The following is a 20,099-nucleotide window of genomic DNA, read 5'->3' on the forward strand; positions in this document are numbered from 1 at the left end:
ATACTCTGTTTATATTCATTGCGATTAACCAAAAGTAGTAGAGAAGCGACGTAAAATAATTAAATCAAGTCTTTGTGTGCATGTCGGCAATGTAACTATGTACATGTTCTATATACTCAACATAATTTATGTAAGCAAAATGATCTTAAGGGTAGAACTTATAGAAATCGTATGTGGAATTTTAGAGCCAACTGATAGGAATGTACTAACTGTCCAATAAAGAAAAAGGACCAAATATAGGTCATGTCTCAAAACAAAAATTTTAAACACTTGTACTTTTGCATTTTTGAGACTTCTTGTGTAAGCTTTAGTTTTTCTGTAGCTTTTATTCTGAAGAAAGAACAATGATATTAAACCATATACTGCTATGTATCACGTGTGCAATATTTAATTTTTAACTTCATTTAGTCTAGAAAATTTCAAGCACTGTGTTAAATTTCTTTGACAAACCAAAGACTCCCGAGGCCTAATATGATATTACAGTATTGTTTTATGCATAACCTACAGGAGTTCTTCTTAACGGTAAAGGACATGACGAGAGGTGTTCAAGTTACGAAGATTGAAACATTCCAGAAATGGGGCGAGGATGAGTTGAAACTGAACAAGAAGTTCTGCGAGTCTAGAAGAGAAGTCCATGCTGCATTGTGTGGTGAGTTTAGATATTGCCATTTGATATTCCCCATTTGCTTTCCTTCCTCCGCCATGGAACAAAATAATATTTTGTCCAGATTTGAGACTAATGATTGAAGTATTCTGTGTGCGTGAGTATAGTGTAAAAGTTGTAGGGCACATCACATTTCTAGTGCTTGATTTCTATTTATCCAATTGATATTATGTTTCTTGAAATTTATTTTATTTAAATTAACATTAGAGGCTTTTCAATATGATCATTTTTACCATATAATGCTCCTTTCAGATAATGATAATTTGAAAACTGAATAAAATAATATTGAAACATTGGGATAATGAACATTAAATGTATAATATGGGAACATTGTAAAATTGGGGTGAACTGTTTGGAATTTATTGCATTAAGAAAATATATTTTACGGTATTTTTTCTTCTTCCATGTGTCTTACAATAAATTACTTCATTTGCCTATTGATATTGCTGATTCATTGTCACCATTCACTTGAAGTCAAAAATTACTGGGAATGATAACCTTTTGTAGTCCTATATCAGTATTTTTTCTTTGTTTAGTATTTCTGCCTGTTAGTAAAAGTGGCAGTATTTTCTGTAGCAGTACTGTGATTTTCTTTATCCACAGACAATATTGACACACGCACTTCACTTGAAGCTGTACGTGATCTCGTAACAACTGCCAACGTATATCTGAGAGATAAAAGGCAATCTGGAAATGATGGCAATTGCATTCTTATGAAGAACATTGCCCAGTATGTCACTCACCTCTTGACTGTGTTTGGAGCAATTCCAGAAGAAGACAGCATAGGTTTCCCAATTGGTGTTCAGTCACAGAAGGTAAGCAGGCCTTTAAATTATAATAGTTTTTCACAGCGTTCCATGTTATTGCACTAACATGAAACGCAGACCTGCATTTGCAGTTTGTCTATTAAGCCCCACGTGATGTGGTGCAACACAATAAAAGTATCATGTGTTAAATGCATGCAGCTCAAGATAATTTAACCACCTTAAGGCTCGGCTGAACCTTTCACCAATGCCAGGACAGCTGTTCTTTTTAATTTTCCTCTCCTTCCTGAAAACCACTATGATATTCCAAAATGTGAAAAATTAAGTAGACTTACGCTCAAACATCGCTAAAACATTCTTAACAAGCTGATAGTTAATGCATCACTAAAATCTTAGCAGCCTGTTAAACTTTTAATGTATGCTCAAGCGATTTTATAGGCCCGTTAAATAATGACATGTTAGAGGCATTTTGCTTTGATTCCTTGCTATTCTCATACTTTGATACGAGAAATGCAACATTTTGATTGGTTTCGCTGTGGACAGTAGACTGTGCTTAAGCACGTTCTTCCGAAACATTTGTTTTGGCCTTTTTTGTATGAAATCCCAGGAACAGCAATAAATAAAGTAATGTGTAACACATAAATATACGTTGAAGAAATGAATATTAGTTAGGTATTTTCATCCGCACACCGAAAATGTTGTATTAACAGTTACATTGTAATTTCGTAAGTTATTTAAATGCGTGCCTGCCGACTGCCAATAAAAGATCATAAATATATAAATAAAAACCTCTTCTAGGTTAAGGTAATCTATTCATGATGGATGATGGATTTTACTTACGTGAAATTTAGAAAATTTCGCAATTCCACTTTGCACAATTTAATGGTTAAATCCTATTAATTTCGAAGATATACTGTCTTAATTCACAAAAGGGTACGGCGTTTGAAGCAGAGATGGCACTGCATCTTTTCTTTTCCAGGTCGGAAATCTTTCGGAGGACGGGGTGCCAAGTCGGGTGAGCTTGTCCAGGTTCAGTGCTGGTTTCTGTTGGGTGATAGCATAGGTTTCTTGGACAGTGTTTTCTATGATAGAGCCAGTTGGATGAAATATGGACATGAAGGAGATGGTGTGGTTAGTGGAGTGGAGGTGTTGAGAAAGGCCTGATTTTGGTGTGTCTTTTTTGGCATCTTTTTTGTGTTCATTAATACGTTCTTGGACAGTGCGGATGGTTCTGCCAATGTAGGTGTTGTGGCATTGGCATGTGGCCTTGTAGACACCAAGGGATGCAAGTTTGGGTAGGTAGTATCTGTTGAAGTTGGGTAGTGCTCTTCCGATTTGGGTTATAGGTTTGTGTGCCACTCGGATGTTGAAAGGTTTGAGGGCCTTGGCAAATTTTCCAGATGTGGTGGGGTGGTATGGGAAAGCGATCCATTTGGGTTTGGGATTTTGGTTCGGGTTATCTCTGTCTTTTGGGTGTCTGAGCTGGGCTTCAGTTTTTGCACACCACATGGATAGCTGGCGTTCAGTGTAACCGTTGTTTAGTCCTATTTCATGATGAAATAGCATGCGTAACTGAACACGAAAAAGATGCCAAAAAAAGACACCAAAATCAGGCCTTTCTCAACACCTCCACTCCACTAACCACACCATCTCCTCCATATCCATACTTCACCCAACTGGCTCTGTTATAGAAAACACTGTCAAAGAAACCCATGCTATCATCCAACAGAAACCAGCACCGAACGTGGACAATGGACAGCCACACCCGACTTGGCACCCCGTCCTCCGAAAGATCCCCAACCTGGAAAAGAAAAGATGCAGTGCACATACTTGAACCCCCTCCAGCCACGTGGGGAACAGGAACTGCACCATACCGAGCAGCACAGCCCAGCCTCCCAAGCACCACCTGGCAGTGCCACCTGACAACAGGAAGCAGACGACGCAAACCAGGAGGAGCATGCCAGCGCCGCTGAATGGGAGAAATTGCAACTACCACTGCCCGGGAACAAACAAAGCAGTGACACGGTACCATCTCCGCTTCAAACGCCGTACCCTTTTGTGAATGAAGACAGTGTATCTTCGAAATTAATAGGATTTAACCATTAAATTGTGCAACGTGGAAGTGCAAAATTTTCTAAATTTCACGTAAGTAATAGGGTAATCTGTTTGAAATTTGATAAACTTAATTATATTAAAATGGCATTTCAAATGAGGCTTAAAGGTGGAAATGAACATTTCACGAAATGTACACCATGCATAACTTAACTTGCTGTGCCATGGCAATTAAATAATAATGTAAATATTGCAAGTCACTTCTTTTGGCATTGATGTGAATGTGACACTGCAAACAAGAAATCTACTGTTTCCAAATAATCACTTACAAAAAAGAAGGCACGTATAATATTTACCAGTATGCTTACTGTTCATGCATATGTACAAGGGACGTTTCTGAATGGTTGTGTGTTTTGTTTTGTACAAATATTTTTTAAAGAAAAAATATATACACAATACGATATTTTATATTTGATTTATCATAAATGGTAAAAATGACAAGTACACTGTTAGACCGTATCCTTACCACTTGTACGAATGTACCATACAAGGAATAATTTCCGAATGGATGGTAGTGTGTTTTACAAGAATGCATTATTGTCACAAAGCAACCTCAAGTTACAATAGACAGTGTCATTCAAATATAATATAGTACAGGATACATTGTTAGTACAAAATAAATTTACACCATAGCTTAATAGTATAAATTGTACAGTGAGTTACCTTATATTACAAATTGTCTCTTGAAATCCTTCTGTACTATAAATACAATTGTTAATTAGCCATTTCTTTATGCATTTACGAAAACTATTTAGTCAGTGATCTTATCTCCTGGGTTAGTTTGTTGTACAATTTATTACCAGTTTATGTATAGCTGTTTTGGGATTTGCATAGTCTAAGAAATTCACAGTCAAGATCATGTCTCCTAGTATTATAATTATGTACTCCGTTACGTTCTGTAAACAGAGAGATGTTTTCTCTTATGAATGATAGTACAGAATAAATATATAATGAGGGAACTGTCATGATCTTAAGGTCCTTGAAAATAGGTTTACACGATGTCAAGTTTGTTAGACCTTTGATACACCTTATTGCCTTCTTTTGCCATTTAAATACCATGGAAGCTCCAGCTGAGTTTCCCCACAGTATTGTACAATACTGTATATGGGAATGAAAGAAAGCATAGTATGCATCAATAATCTGGCTCTCAGTTCCACACAATTGTAGTATACAGAGTAGGAATATTACACGACATAATGTGCTGCATAGTTGTTTGGTGTGAACATTCCATGTAAGTTTGGGATCAAGATGAATACCTAGCAACTTGACAGATTGCTTTTTATTTATATTTTCACCTATTTTATTCAAGAAAAAATATATGGTTTGAGTTTTATTACTATTAAGTATGAGTTCATTTTCATTTAACCATCGTCTGCGTAGAGGATGGTTTTACATGGCAAGCAGCTGGGGAGGTCATCCATATATATATATATATATATATATATAAGAAAGAGTAAAGGTCCCAGAACTGATCCCTGGGGAACACCACTTATGACTTCAAGCAAGTCAGATTGTTGCTCCTCGACCTTTACCAGTTGGTGTAAATATGCATAATTATTCATACTTTTACAATGTCCATGCACGAAACTACAATACCTGAAACTGCTTAGGGTTAATCTTTTTTCTTAATGAAACATACGTGTGTAGTACGATATGGTTATTCATTATGTGATGAAATGGTAGTCATTCAGAAAATGTACGTTGTACATGGAACGGTTGATTAATATGATATTTTATATTTGATTTATCACAACTGGTAAAAAAAAAAGAAAGATACTGTTAGACAGTATCATTATCACTTGTACGTATGAACAAGCAATAATTTCTGAATGGATGGTACTGTGTTTTACAAACAAATATGTACACTCTTACAATATCCATGCACGAAACTACAACACCTGAAACTGCTTAGGACCTGAAGCTTTTTTCTTAATAAAACGTACATGTGTAGTACTGTTCTTTACATTATGTTTGCTTATTCATTATGTGATGAAATGGTAGTCATTGAGAAAATGTACCATTGAAAGTCAATGTATTCATTACAAGCCGGCAGTGTCCATGACTGTACATGGAACAGTTGATTAATATGATATTTTTATATTATATTTGATCCTGTATATTATTTATCATAACTGGTGAAAAAAAAACAAGTGCACTCTTAGACAATATCATTACCACTTGTACGTATGTACAAGGAATGATTTCCGAATGGATGGTAGTGTGTTATATGTCACTGCACAATGTCATTACCTGAAACTGCTTAGGACCTCAAGCTTTTTTTCTTAATGAAACAACATATGTATAGTAATCTATATTATGTGATGGGATGGTAGTCGTTCATAAATGTACCTTGTACATGTAACAGTTGATTGTTTTTTTTTCAATTTTTAAGTGCTCTTTCAGTTACGAATACGATTTAATTTCCATTTGTACCATTATTAGTCAGCCCACTTTCAGTATGCTGCTTAATAATTGTTTTGATTTTGTGATTATATTAAGACTCACGTTATATTAAATAACATGTTTTATTGTACAGTACTTAAGTACAGCAACGAGCTAAATAAGTAAATAGGTTAGGCAGGTTTTCTTTATTTCTGTACTTAGTTAGGTTAGGCAGGTCAGGTTTGGTGCTTTTAGCGTTTATCTCCAGGTTGCTACAGCTGCTGCTAGCTGCTCATGGTTGCACACACTGTGATTCAGAATATAGAATGATGAACAATGACGAGCATTCTCTTCACTGCAAAATCATTTTTTCCATTATGTTAATTGGAGTAGGTGGATAATAATTTGAAAAGTTCGAAAGAACAATACCCTACTACTTTGAAAGGTTGCGGACTACATTGTGTAGTCTCACAGATTTCTTTTACATTAAATGAGAGTACAGGACGTGTATTGCCTATTTCTAGGACAGTTGCTTTATTTTAATTTTATCTCTTACGTTTTCTGACATTTTTCAGTTAAAACAAAACAATATAAAATTGGAATGATAGTTATAAGCAGACATAAGCATAAACACAACAAACCACGACTTTCTCCAGTCTCTATGTGATCCACTGGAAAACGGTGTGGACGACGACACCGAATATTTTGGTGAATAACTTTACCTTATACAAATTGAAATATGTAAAAGAGGCTACATTATTTTAAAAAATCATGCGATATTTTGTGTTTATTTTTACAGTGCATTGAAGGTGGAAGCCCAATATGCATTTTAAAAAATCAAGTTCGTATAATATAAACTATAAGCATATATTTTTGGCTCGACAGGCAAAATTAATAAAATTTGAATAATGTGTGATGATCACGATGCCATTATTGACAAAACTTTAAACAGTACATTGATCCAATATTTCTAATTTAACTTACATAATTTAACTTACATGTGATTTCGGATTTGCAGTATGAATTTATCAGGGTACACAACATGGGCACACTGAAGGGAGGGGTTAGAGGGGTCGGACCCCCCCCCCCAGTCCATCGTGTTATACAGGAAATTACTTTTTCCAAAATTTTGTAATTGAAAATTTATCATCCTTGCATCATTTTCAAATAACAGGGAATCACTTTTTGGAACGGCACAGCAGCATTTATCATTCCTTGCACCCTTTTGTAAGACCTTCATTCATCCTGCACAAAAGTTGTTGCTTGAGAATAAAGAATCACACCATATTTTAATTATTTTTTTACGAGAAACATGTCCTGAAGATTAAGGGGAGCAGAAGTTATTTAAAGCTTGCATTGTGCACACGGAAACTAATTGAAGCTAGTTTAAAATAGGATGTCAATTATTGAAGCATTAAAGAACAAACTAAGGAATCTCTGATACAATCTTAACTCTACCAGAGAGATCCAAATGTAACGAGGTAAGATATATGTATGATCTTTTATATTTATATTTGCAAATATATTCTGATGTAGCTACGTACAGTCCAACAATTGACTTCAATTAATTCCTTCATGCAGCGCAATGAACATTGAACGCGAACGACTGGCATAATTATTTTTCGTGCTTTCGTATAGTATGTGATAAATTTGCTAAATGTCAGTATCCTCCGTATGACCGTATCCTCTACTATTTGACACACCTTTCTCAGAGAAAACCAACGAACAAAGCCAACAATAAAGTTTCCGCTTTTTCTACTGCCAGTCAACTGTATAGTTCTATTTTTTTTTTCTGAAAATGCGCAACATACTGCTTACCATTATTCATAACTCCTGCTTGAAACAAGTCCTGCAAATCAGGAACACACACGCCTACTACCATTTTGGATTGTTTGCACTTTTATTATTATGCCAAAAATCCCATCTCCAGAATGTCATCAATGACTCCCGAATCCTCTTTCCCCTCCCCATTCACTAAACTGACAAAGAAGCAAATAATATGAACTAAACAATTGCTGCAAATTTCACACCACAGAAGAAAGCAAAAGTCAACCTCCCACGGTAACAAAAAAGTGTCTGCCACCCCGAAAAAAGTGCGTTCTTGTGGATGAATGGCTCGGAGTTGCCAGTCGATGAAATATTTTGTGGAAAAAGATAATAAAGCTCACGAGAAAAATGCATCACCATACAATGGTATTCATCCCAGCACAGTTCAAAAGCTAAAAAAGAAATGTTGGGCACAATATACCATCCATATACACAACATTTTTAAATGTCTTGGAGGGGAAGGGGCTCATTATCGAATCCCATAGTAGCATTGTGTTTACTTATGTTTTTTTTTGTTTTTCTATTAATTTATATTGTCGGGTCAACAGTCAACTCAACATCCATTCTCATCAACTTATAGGCTGAAATGCAAATTAACTTAAATAAAATGTTGATCTCTGGAATTGGATAAACAGATACTCTCATACTCTCGAGTATTGTGTGAAACTTGCAAATTGTTCACATAATTTCCCGCTGAGACAGTGACGACGCCAAAAAGGGGTTCACGCGCAAAGCTCAATCCTCAGTCGGTCAGTCCATTCTGCTATCCGCGCCTCCCTAACGCAAAAGCCTTGCTAGTGTAATTTTAACCTCGCATAAATATTTTATATCTGATAGTTTACGCGTATATTCTACCACAAAATATCCTTGCACTCCTCTTAGCAATCATTTTTTTTAATTTTTATTGCAATCGAGCACAGTGATCTATCTACGCATGACTGCTATATGTGAGTAAGCTAAACATTCCAGAAATAAATATATGTTGACTACTGCCAACACTGCAAATGCTGCCAAAATCCTTTGTACCCTGGTTTCCCAGACCTCTGTGATTTGAACAGGGAAACTCAGGATGAGGCGAGCACGGGCAGACCCAAACATATGGTCGGGGCTGATCTGAGCCAATGGGGTTGCCTTTCGAAATTCTAGGGTACTCAAGAGAAGCGGCTGCGTTTGCTCGCGGAAATCTGCAGAAACATGGATCGGGTATGGGATCAGGTGGGTTGCCGAAGGCACATCAGGATCATTCGGGACTGCATCCAGGAAGGCCAGATGGTGCAGATAGCACAAGGCAGTCAGTAGTGTGTTCGTGCGGAAATCTGAATTTCTTGCAGTGGAAGTTCGGAACGATAATTGTAGAATTTTCATGTTCAGGGAAGGCGAATAAAATATTTATTATTTTCTTATTGTGTTGTGGGTATGCAATGCGTACCTTGCATACCCAGAATGCACGCCGCTGGAATTTATAATATGAAATATGAAATGGGAAAATTATTTTTGCTGTAGAAAGAAATAGAACCAGTGTACGTTTTGCGATGGCATGCAAATAATGTTTTCAAATCGGTTTGGGATAACCTTTCAACACAACAGCTGGCACACGCAATTCCGCCATCTTATTTCCGACACAACACAACGTGCTGTTAAGCATTTTAAGAAGCCAAGGAGTGCCTTTAGATTTAACGACGACATTAAAGGTCTTTTAGCCTTAACAGGTTGGAGAAATGCCTCGATGTGTTAATGTAGCATTAACTTGATTTAACGCTTCTTTAAAATTTAACACACGTTGGGCAAACCGGGCATTAGAATTTCATCTAGATCATTTACTTGAATCTTTATGTAGTTTGATTTTGCTGTTGTCTAGACATTATCAATAGTTTAATGGACTTGTGTACCCTTGAAACTATAGAGAATATCTAGGCAAAAGTAAGCCACACAAAGATTCACATGAATTCTAGAAGGAACTCGAAGCAGATGTAATGTTTCAAATTTTGGAATATCATAGCATTTTTTTGAAAAGGAGAGGAAAATTCGAAAACGGCTGCCTTGGCATCAGCCAAGCATTAACCCTTTCAAAGGGGATGACGAAATATTCGTCATCCGTGGAAATTCCCCAAGGATGGGGCTCATTTTAAGCAAAATGTAACATGTTGGAAAATGTTTTTTTTTTAAAGAGTTGTAATAACATGATAAATGGCAATGAGGGCTCCTTTTATTCAGAATTTCCAAGGCTTTCGTTCAATAAGGTAAACATGTCGATGTGTACCCATTTTTGGAAGCAACAGACAGAAGAATTTCATATTTTTTTTTTCTTTCTAACTTCCATCCGGTAGCACTCATCGATCTGGGCAAACCACCACTTGTCGCTGATTGCCCCAAGTCATGTAATGTCGAATGTCAAAACAATAATACAAATAGTAAATTTTTTAAAGAAAAGAAGAAGAAGAAAACTGAAGGTCAAGGAGAATGTTTATCACAACTGGCCGGAAACTCCATCGATCAGGGCAAACCGCCACTGGTTGCCACAAGTTATATAAATTCGAATATGATAGTACAAATAGTAAATTAAAAAAAACAAGAAAAAAAAGAAATAACTCAAAATCAAGCCCATCCGCTAGCACCCATCGATCTGGGAAAACCGCCACTAGTCAGTTATTGCCCCAAGTTATATACGACAGTACAACACAACGAAATATTCGTCATCCATGGAAATTCCCCAAGGATGGGGCTTATTTTAAGCAAAATGTAACATGTTGGAAAATGTTTTTTTTTAAAAAGAGTTGTAATAACATGATAAATGGCAATGAGGGCTCGTTTTATTCAGAATTTCCAAGGCTTTCGTTCAATAAGGTAAACATGTCGATGTGTACCCATTTTTGGAAGCAACAGACAGAAGAATTTCATAATTTTTTTTTCTTTCTAACTTCCATCCGGTAGCACTCATCGATCTGGGCAAACCACCACTTGTGGCTGATTGCCCCAAGTCATGTAATGTCGAATACATAGTATCAAAACAATTATACAAATAGTAAATTTTTTAAAGAAAAGAAGAAGAAGAAAACTCAAGGTCAAGGAGAATGTTTATCACAACTGGCCGGAAACTCCATCGATCAGGGCAAACCGCCACTGGTTGCCACAAGTTATATAAATTCGAATATGATAGTACAAATAGTAAATTAAAAAAAAAAGAAATAACTCAAAATCAAGCCCATCCGCTAGCACCCATCGGTCTGGGAAAACCGCCACTAGTCACTTATTGCCCCAAGTTATATACGACAGTACAACACAACGAAATATTCGTCATCCATGGAAATTCCCCAAGGATGGGGCTCATTTTAAGCAAAATGTAACATGTTGGAAAATGTTTTTTTTTTAAAAGAGTTGTAATAACATGATAAATGGCAATGAGGGCTCGTTTTATTCAGAATTTCCAAGGCTTTCGTTCAATAAGGTAAACATGTCGATGTGTACCCATTTTTGGAAGCAACAGACAGAAGAATTTCATAATTTTTTTTTCTTTCTAACTTCCATCCGGTAGCACTCATCGATCTGGGCAAACCACCACTTGTCGCTGATTGCCCCAAGTCATGTAATGTCGAATGTCAAAACAATAATACAAATAGTAAATTTTTTAAAGAAAAGAAGAAGAAGAAAACTCAAGGTCAAGGAGAATGTTTATCACAACTGGCCGGAAACTCCATCGATCAGGGCAAACTGCCACTGGTCGCCACAAGTTATATAAATTCGAATATGATAGTACAAATAGTAAATTAAAAAAAAAAGAAATAACTCAAAATCAAGCCCATCCGCTAGCACCCATCGATCTGGGAAAACCGCCACTAGTCACTTATTGCCCCAAGTTATATACGACAGTACAACAATCAGCCTGGCGATGCGAGAATGACGTCAGAGTCTACTTGGCGATGACAGCAGATGTGAGGTGAAAGCTTGGAGATTAAACCCAAAAAGATTCAGTGTTGTTTTTTTTAATTCGGTTTCCTGTTTATTAAACTTTTATTACCAAAATATTTGTTTGACTAAATATTCATCATCCGTCCTTGAGTTACTTCTGACATCTATAGGCCCCGCCCTGAAAGAGTTAACAAAAGTATTGTTGGTTATGAGACATTAACAATAATAAGAGATTAAAGAATTTTAGCCATAAAATAAATGTAAATTCTTATTTTGAATATTATTTGTAAGATGACTAGTTACACGGACTATTTATAAATCTTGACACACATGGATTATGATTTTTTTACCTATATGTATCTTGATCAGAAAAGAAAAAAAACATGTTTATTACATTTTCCGTCACTGCCAGCACAAAAACAAGAGTTATCATGTCCACTTGTGTTATTTCATTGCCTGTAGGAGTAAATATTTTACGTGGTTTCCAATAGTAATTTGCATTCAATTAAGAATAACTTTAATTTTGCAGACTGAAGAAGTTATAATGCCTTACCTTACCACGATGGCTGAATTCAGGGAGAACATTCGACAGAGTGCCAGGAAGTTAAAAGCAACAGCAGTGTTGGAAGAATGCGACAGGTTACGAGATGATGTACTTCCAAATCTTGGAGTGAGGTTAGAAGACCACGAAGGTATGTTATTTTGCAAGTGTTCAGTTATTGTTTGTCCTGTCACATAACTATCTGATTACTCTAAGGTGTATTATCACAGGCCTTGGGTTGGAATTTTTCTGATAATGTCCGTGCATACGGGGCGTTTGAACTCACCCAGACTCTCCATCTATGGCAAAGATTGAGAATGTGTAGGGTCCTAGTTGCACAGCTGACAGTTATAAGTTAATTTGTAGAGTTTAATGGCTATGATTATAGGACAATTATTTTGACATATTAATTACTCATTAATATATTACTTAGTTGTGAAATTGTAAACTTTTGAAAATAGAATCCTAGTAGATTAATATGGTATCGTTCCAATGTATTGCTGATATATTAACATGTATAAATACTCTGAGCAGTTTTAAATTATTAAGGTGTTCAATTACCTGGTATCAGAATCTGTAAGAATTGATGAGAGCATCAGCATTGGTTTAAACTAGTATTGGCTTAGCCGGATTCAAACTTGATAAGAGTTTATTACTTACCTTACCCTGTGGCTCTACAGTCCCTGTAGAGCCTTGGCCTCCTCCACAATGGACTGCCAGACGAGTCTATCTTTTGCTTTCTTCCTCCATCCTCTCACTCCCAGCTTCCGTAGATCTTCCTCAGCCTCCTGCAGCTACCTCTTCCTTTGCCTTCCTACCCTTCTGCTTCCCTCGGGTCTTCCATACATTAATTTTCTCACACCTCCTTCCCTCCATCCTTTCCACATGTCCTAACCATCTTAGTCACATCCTCTTGATTTCATTCATAATATCTGGCTGCTGATATAGGTCCTAGAGTTCTTTGTTTGTTCTTATACGCCAGAGTCTCCTTTCATTCACTGGTTCATATATTTTCCTTAGGATTTTCCGTTCCCATACGAGTAGGTTTTTCTCATCTTGTGCTGTTAGACACCATGCTTCTGCTCCATATGTAACTGTTTTTTTTTACAGTCTTGTACAGCCTTATTTTGAGATGTTTAGATATGCTCTTTGATCTGAATAACTTCAAGAGGGAAAAATAGCATCTATTGTCTGCAGCTATTCTGTTGTTTATCAGCACTTATATTATTATTATCTGTTAAGATTGTCCCAAGATATTTGAACTTCTCAACTCTTTCAAATTTCCTGTTGTTTATTTGCATACCTTTAACTTCTTGATACTTGCTCTTCTCCCGCTTGTTTATCATGTACTTTGTTTTTGCCTTGTTTTCTGCAAGACCCACTCTTTCTGCTTCATTCTCTAGTTGTACAAAGCTTTCCTGGGGCCTCCCCCATGCCGCAGTGGTAGCGTCATTGCCTTGTAATCAAGGGGTCCCGGGTTCGATACCCGGTGGAGGCACAAGTGGTTCGGATCCCACTTTAAACTGTAGGTCCAGTCCTGATTAGCCTTACTGTGCATAAAGTGGACTTAAAACACCAACTCAAACCATACAAAGCTTTCCTTGATTCCTATCTCAGTTCTGCTTGTTAGACATACGTCATCTGCATAAGCAAGATATTGTTTCATTCTGTTGAAAATATTTCCTCCTTTGTTTATTTCTATCCCTCATATGGCTTTTTTCAAGACCAGGTTGAATAGCTGAGTTGAGAGTACATCTCCCTGCCTCACTCCTTGTGATATTTCAATTTCTTCAGTATATTCACTTCCTACCTTCACCTTTGACTTTGTGTTTACTAATGTCATTTTCATTAGCCTGACTAGCTTTTGTGGTATACCAAATTCTTGCATTATGTTAAAAAGGGCTTTTCTACATATGCTGTCATATGCTCTCTGGTAGTCTATAAACATTTGGTGTAAGGTGATGTTATGTTCATAGCACTTTTCGAGTATACACCTCATTGAAAAAATGTGGTCTGTGGTTGAACTATCTCTCCTGAAACCACACTAATAGTCTCCTAAAATGTCTTCACTGTAAGGTGTTATTCTCCTAGCTAATATTCTTGACAGGACTTTGTATGGAACACTTAGCAGCAAAATTCCTCTATAGTTTCTACAATCAGTTTTATCATTTGATTTATGAAAGGGACAAATAATACCCATTGCCCAGTCTTCTGGCATCTCTTCCCTTTCCCAGATTCTCTGTATCAATTCATGTAGTGTTCTTACTATCCTCTCTCCGCCATACTTTAAAAGTTCTGCTTTAATTTTTTCTTCTCCTGGGGTTCTATTATTCTTCTTTTCATTTATGGCTTCCAGGATTTCCTCGTAGCTAGGTTCTGGTATATGTGGCTCAGGTCCATAAAATACTATTTCCTCCATAACTTCCATCTCTTGTACTGTTGGTGTATTCAGCAGTTCTTTAAAATACTCTGCCCATCACTTTAGAATTCCTTCTACTTCTCCCACTAAATCCCCTTTCTTAGTTTTACACAATGCAAGTCGTGCTTGGTACCTTTTCTTTATTTTGCCAGTTTTTTGGTACATTTTTCTGGTTTCCTTATTCCTTGCAAGCTTCTATATTTCTTGTATTTGTTTATTTTCGTAGCCACTCTTCTTTTCTTCCTGAAGGTTTCCACTGTACTTTGTGTTCTTCTTATTAAAAAAAATTGTCTTGCCTCGTTTCTTTCTTTAGTCACTGTCTGACATTCTTCATCATAGCATACATTCCTGATTTCTCTCCTTTCATATCCAACAACTTCTTCTGCTGTACTTGTTACAATTTCTTTAAGTATGTTCCATTCTTCTTTTGACTAATGTTTCTCCTCTGTTCGAGCATTCTTCTATCTTTCTTCCTATCTCCTCTTTATATCGTCTTGCAATATTTCTGTTATTCTTCAACTTGCTTACAACAAAAAGTTTATTAGATGTTCAAATAGTTCATCCTTTTCTATATCCAGAAGAGATTTGATACATTTAAGCAGCGGCAGCTCAAGGGGAAGAGGTGTCGTGCCATGGCACCTCCCTCAGAAGAAATGCATAACTCGCCCAAGTATTGTTAAGTTAATACATTGATAGTTTACAGACAAGGAGATTCAAATCTTGTAATCGGTCAAGCTGACGTGATGACCGCCCCAACCTCCTCACTGCATCGCCAGCTGTTTCTTACCCTCGCGAGGCAAAGGTCTGAGCTGCCCAAGAGCTGGCCTAACCAATTTGACACAGGTGCAGAGAGTTGAAGTCTCAACGAGGAACATTTCCACCATGAGCCAGGAACAAGGTGGCAGGGGGTGGGGTTTGCCCATAAGACACCAGCCGTGATCGTTTCCGCCTGGCACGGTGAGGGAACTTTGCAGTGTTGACACAGTTGCCACCTTCAGAGATAAGTTGCTAAGTACGACTGATTGTAAGACCCGTTGGGGAAGAAATTTGTGAGAAAGGTACTATCTACTTTTCTGCCTACTTTTGGAGAAACAAACGTAGTATTTTTCCAAAGTTAAATGAACATTTTGATAATAGATAGATGCGCCTAGAGGATCATCGAGACCTTTTTAAAAATATAAAAGTAAAAAATCCTATGGTGATACGAGTTTCCTTTGGCATTTTGACAATTTATTTTTACAACAAATGCATAGTATATTTTCGACATCCAGTTGGAATACGTGTGCAGGGGGGGGGAAGGGAGGTGAGAGGATTTGTTTTTCCCTTCCTCTTGTAATTATTGTTTTTTGAGGGAAGTGTCCTGAATTGTATAAAGATAGGTTAGTGAGTGGAGATGAATCGGATTAGTGCGTTATTACTTAAACACACACTGTTTTCCACGTTACCAAATGAGAATAAACATCTTGGCCAATGGCACAACCTCAAGGAGGGGGTGGAGGTTGGGCATTGCGAAGTTTTTTTCTTCTTCTTCTTGATCACGTTGGCACTAGCCATCATAGTTGCTGCCGGCCGCCACGGCATTTAAGTGTTTTCTTTTTCCTTAATAAGAAATGCCAACCTGAATGTAAGCAACTCACTTGTTTACTTAAGTTTGAATTAGTTAACATTTAAAGATTTCTTCACATTCAATTCTGTATTTCCTTTACCCATTGCTGTTGTTACTACAATAGCATTAACTCTTAATAATTTGATATTTTGTCCATGATTTGCATGGTAGCATTAACCTTTTCCATCGCTTATGTGTTGTGTGATCATCTTTTGCTATTGTTGAAGATGTTAGTGACAGAAAAGAAGGAAATGGTATCATTATAACAGATTTAATCTTTGTATCAAACCTATGAACTTCTAATAGTACCATGCGTAGTTTTAATTTTCAAATTATACGTAAAAGTCCAAAGTGTTGATGTCAGTATAAATAACGTAGTAAAGCTTACTTTGACAGTTGGATCCTACTTTAAACTATATTATCCATACCAGCTAACTGTAGACCAGACGAACGAGAACAAGTCTCTTCGCAAGTGACGCAAGACGGCTCCACCAATGAACAGTGAGAGAAACAGGATTGTGTAATGGGCGACGGGAGTTTTCCCGAATTCCTCCCCATTTCTTCCAGCGTTGCAAACTTTTGAAAAGGATAATACCGAACGCACATGGCAAAGGGACCGTATTTTTGTCTCCAGGTCCGTACAGTTGCATTAAGAATTTCTTAGGGATTTATTAGGGATAAAACTGCAAGAGCAAATTTTGACAAGCTGTGCATTTAGCATACTGACTAAGGTCTGGACCGTACATCCGAATATGTACGGTCAGGACCGTACGGTTGGCAATGCTGCACTTTCACCACTCGATTTTCCTCTTCCTCCTCTGCCGATATGCACGGCGCTGCTCTACAGTTAGCTGGCACAGGGTATAGGTGTAGTCTCAAATAACCCATTTGTGCTTGAAGGGGGCTTAAAACAAAAGTCAAACTTTTTAACAGTTGGATTCATTCTCGAACGTAAAGGGAAAGAATTTTAGCCTTGAAATTTGGGAGTGTGTACCACAATTTATGCTCGAATTTTTCTTGTCACTAGACTAGCCACCATGATCATTACTGCAACATGCTGAAAGATAAATCATTGCAAAGGTGTTAAATGTTCAACAGAAATTGTTAAAGAGGATTGTTATGTGTAAAACTTCTGTGATTTTAGTGTCTGCTTCGTTTTGCAAGATGTACTGTTGGAATAATGATGAGAATTCAAGTAATAAGTCTTGTATTTTCTAGGCCGTCCACCAGTTGTTAAATTAGTAGATAGGGAAACACTTCTACAAGAACAAGAACAGAAACGAAAGCTGGAAGAAGAGAGAAGAGCTGAAAAAGAAAGGCAGAAAGCAGAAAAAGCTGCACTGCAAGCACAGAGAGATGCACAAAAGAGAATCCCACCATCCGAAATGTTTCGCAAAGAGACTGATAAATATTCGCAATTTGATGACAAGGTAGAGAGAGAACTTCTTATACTCATAATGTGTTTGTACTACAAATAAACAAACATTTATATGTTATTAGGTGATCATTAGTACTAAGTCACAAATAAGAAGGTAATCTACATGTTTGAATCATCATGATTTGAAGGATTCACTTGAAGAAGTGATACACATTTGTCCATAGTAAATAGTAAGTGTTTGACTTCCTGGGGTGAATCCCTCCAATCTCTGATGATTCAGAGATTTTTTTCAATGTTTACATGCAGTGTTGTCTAAAGATCATACAATAACATTTTTTTGGTAAGAATTTCGTGAGTGATACATAAATTGCCTCTGGTAAAAAAGTTTTAAATCTGCAAAGTAATAAGTTTTATTTCATACTGATTGCACTAAAGTGCATTGTCCTTTGGTACTTTGTGTATTTATTTATTTATTTATTTTGATGGAAGAAGTCACTAGTTGTATCATAAATTTGGCGAAGTTTCTCTCATGGTTGCAATGAATCTTCTTTCACTGTAGAATCAGAGAAAGTAATCAAACTTGTTATTGTAGATAAGCAGGGGCAGAAAAAATACAGTGTGACCCAGTCATGGCTCCTGAACATTCAATTCAGTTCTTAAAAAAATATTTTTTCAATATTTCGAGTTCGCTTGCGGAAATTTCCACTACTTTTTTTTTAAAAAAAATAACAAGTACAGTGTTTTTTTTTTGTGTGTGTGTGTTTTCTGTATCACATGTATCATTCATTATAATTTTGCTAGCCGATCAGCGATGTGGTAGGGTTGGCCATATAGTAGAATATATTGCATAGTTATTCATGCTGTTACCGGTTGTGCCTTCTTTCGGAATTCTACTCCGTCACAAGAATTAATCCAATCTTGTATTGATTAATAAATTAAATGTTTTAAGATCATCTTTCAAAATGTGTAGCTTAATCTTATAAGGAGAGTGCACGGCTTTGGAAATTAAGTTTGGGGTGGGATTTCGTGTAATAGTAGGGTACCCAATAGGTATTGATATGCCAAGGTACTAGTGTGCACTGGCCAACTATTTCCAAGAAAAAATGTTTCAAAGTTTTCCATGTATGCGCCATTAGGCGAAGATATTGTTCAACTGCCAAGTGGCCAGATGGGAACGTAACAGCCATCCTTTGCAATTGTCACCTATCTTTATTGCTGTGATTAGCCAGAGGTGGCAGGAAAGCAACACAAAATAAAAGCTCTCCGTCACATGCTAGCAAGGGCAATTTTTTCCTACCTGTGATGACCCTGGCAATGACTTTGCAAAGGAGCCAAAACCTTTTGTTAAGTCCACAAAATATTTTTTTTAAAAAAAGTTGGGACTCCAAAGTAAAATGATGCCTAGGCTTTGTTTCTGTGGCTTCAGTCAGGCATAGTTTAAAATTGTTACTATCAGATTTTGCTCAGAAAAAAAGAGATTTGCATACTTTTTCTCTTGTGCAATATTTTATCAGTGTTTCTTCTTTTCAGGGAATGCCAACGCATGATGTGGAAGGCAAGGAATTAAGCAAAGGCCAGTTGAAGAAGCTGCAGAAACTGTACCAAATGCAGGAAAAGAAATACAGTGAATATCTTCAATCTGCAGAACAAAGTAATGTAATTATGAATGGTGGAGATTCATGAAGTTAAGAAATAACTTATCTTTCATTGCTTCAGGAATGGCTTTCAACTTGTAACATCTACGTGAAGTGATATCAGTCATGAATCATTAAGTAATTTATATTTTGTATCTGGTGCTAAGACATTATTAAACACCCGAGTTTTTTTTTTGCTAGAAATGTTTACACTAAAATATATGATGTACAGTAATGTAAGTATTACAAAATACACTGCATTGCCAGTATTTATGTCTAACTGGTGTAGGCAAGAATTATACAAAGCTATAATGAAAATTGCAGCGTATTCGGTGGGAAAAATAATTGTTTGGAGAGCAATTGTGCTTTTTTACTTGTTTTTTTTTTAAAAAAAGTGATAATACTACATTGGAATGGGCATACAATTAATTGATTAATGTGTGTATCTACCAATCATTGTATGTGTCTGGTGTGTAAATTGCAAGCTAATTGGTTTAGCTGCACATAAGTAATAATTTTACACATGAAATGATATAAAAGAAATAATGATTTCGTATCTGGAATTTGATTTGAGGACCCTATGCTTTGCAGTATTTAATGCTAACTAGTAGATCTTAGGAACTGGTTTTGCTGTACAATCATCTTGACAATACTTTTAATAGCCATACAGCTTTCTAAGTTTATTCCCTCTGTAGTTTATGGTTTAATCAATACTAAATTAGTATAAAATTGGACTTACTTACGTGAGTGAGTATGAAGTTTTGAAAATGACGTTTCGGGGTACAACTGCCCCCTTCTTCAGGTTCTTATTTTCTCTAGGCACTAATCATTATGCCATGTCAGAAAGTGTTAAAAAAGGATTAGGT

At 36.5% G+C, this 20,099-nt stretch overlaps 1 protein-coding gene across 2 annotated transcripts in view; it reads left to right on the top strand.

Annotated features, from left to right (window-relative positions):
* The window catches only part of CysRS (cysteine--tRNA ligase, cytoplasmic), a 35,216-nt gene extending 15,427 nt beyond the window's left edge, over nucleotides 1-19,789 (top strand). Inside the window, exons 9-14 of one of the 2 annotated variants that reach the window (XR_014443369.1) lie at nucleotides 508-649; nucleotides 1,268-1,479; nucleotides 12,185-12,347; nucleotides 17,440-17,651; nucleotides 19,130-19,393; nucleotides 19,429-19,789. Coding sequence is in view for 1 of the 2 variants with exons in the window: in XM_083136060.1 (XP_082992186.1) it covers nucleotides 508-649; nucleotides 1,268-1,479; nucleotides 12,185-12,347; nucleotides 17,440-17,651; nucleotides 19,130-19,282 (882 nt within the window). In the remaining variant the exon portion in view is untranslated. Of the gene's footprint in view, nucleotides 1-507; nucleotides 650-1,267; nucleotides 1,480-12,184; nucleotides 12,348-17,439; nucleotides 17,652-19,129 lie in introns of both variants that reach the window. The other variant, XM_083136060.1, reaches the window with a different exon arrangement.
* Nucleotides 19,790-20,099: the final 310 nt, after the last annotated feature.

The sequence above is a fragment of the Lepisma saccharinum genome, chromosome 1 (assembly GCF_977018435.1).
Source record: "Lepisma saccharinum chromosome 1, izLepSacc3.1, whole genome shotgun sequence".
NCBI lineage: Eukaryota > Metazoa > Arthropoda > Insecta > Zygentoma > Lepismatidae > Lepisma > Lepisma saccharinum.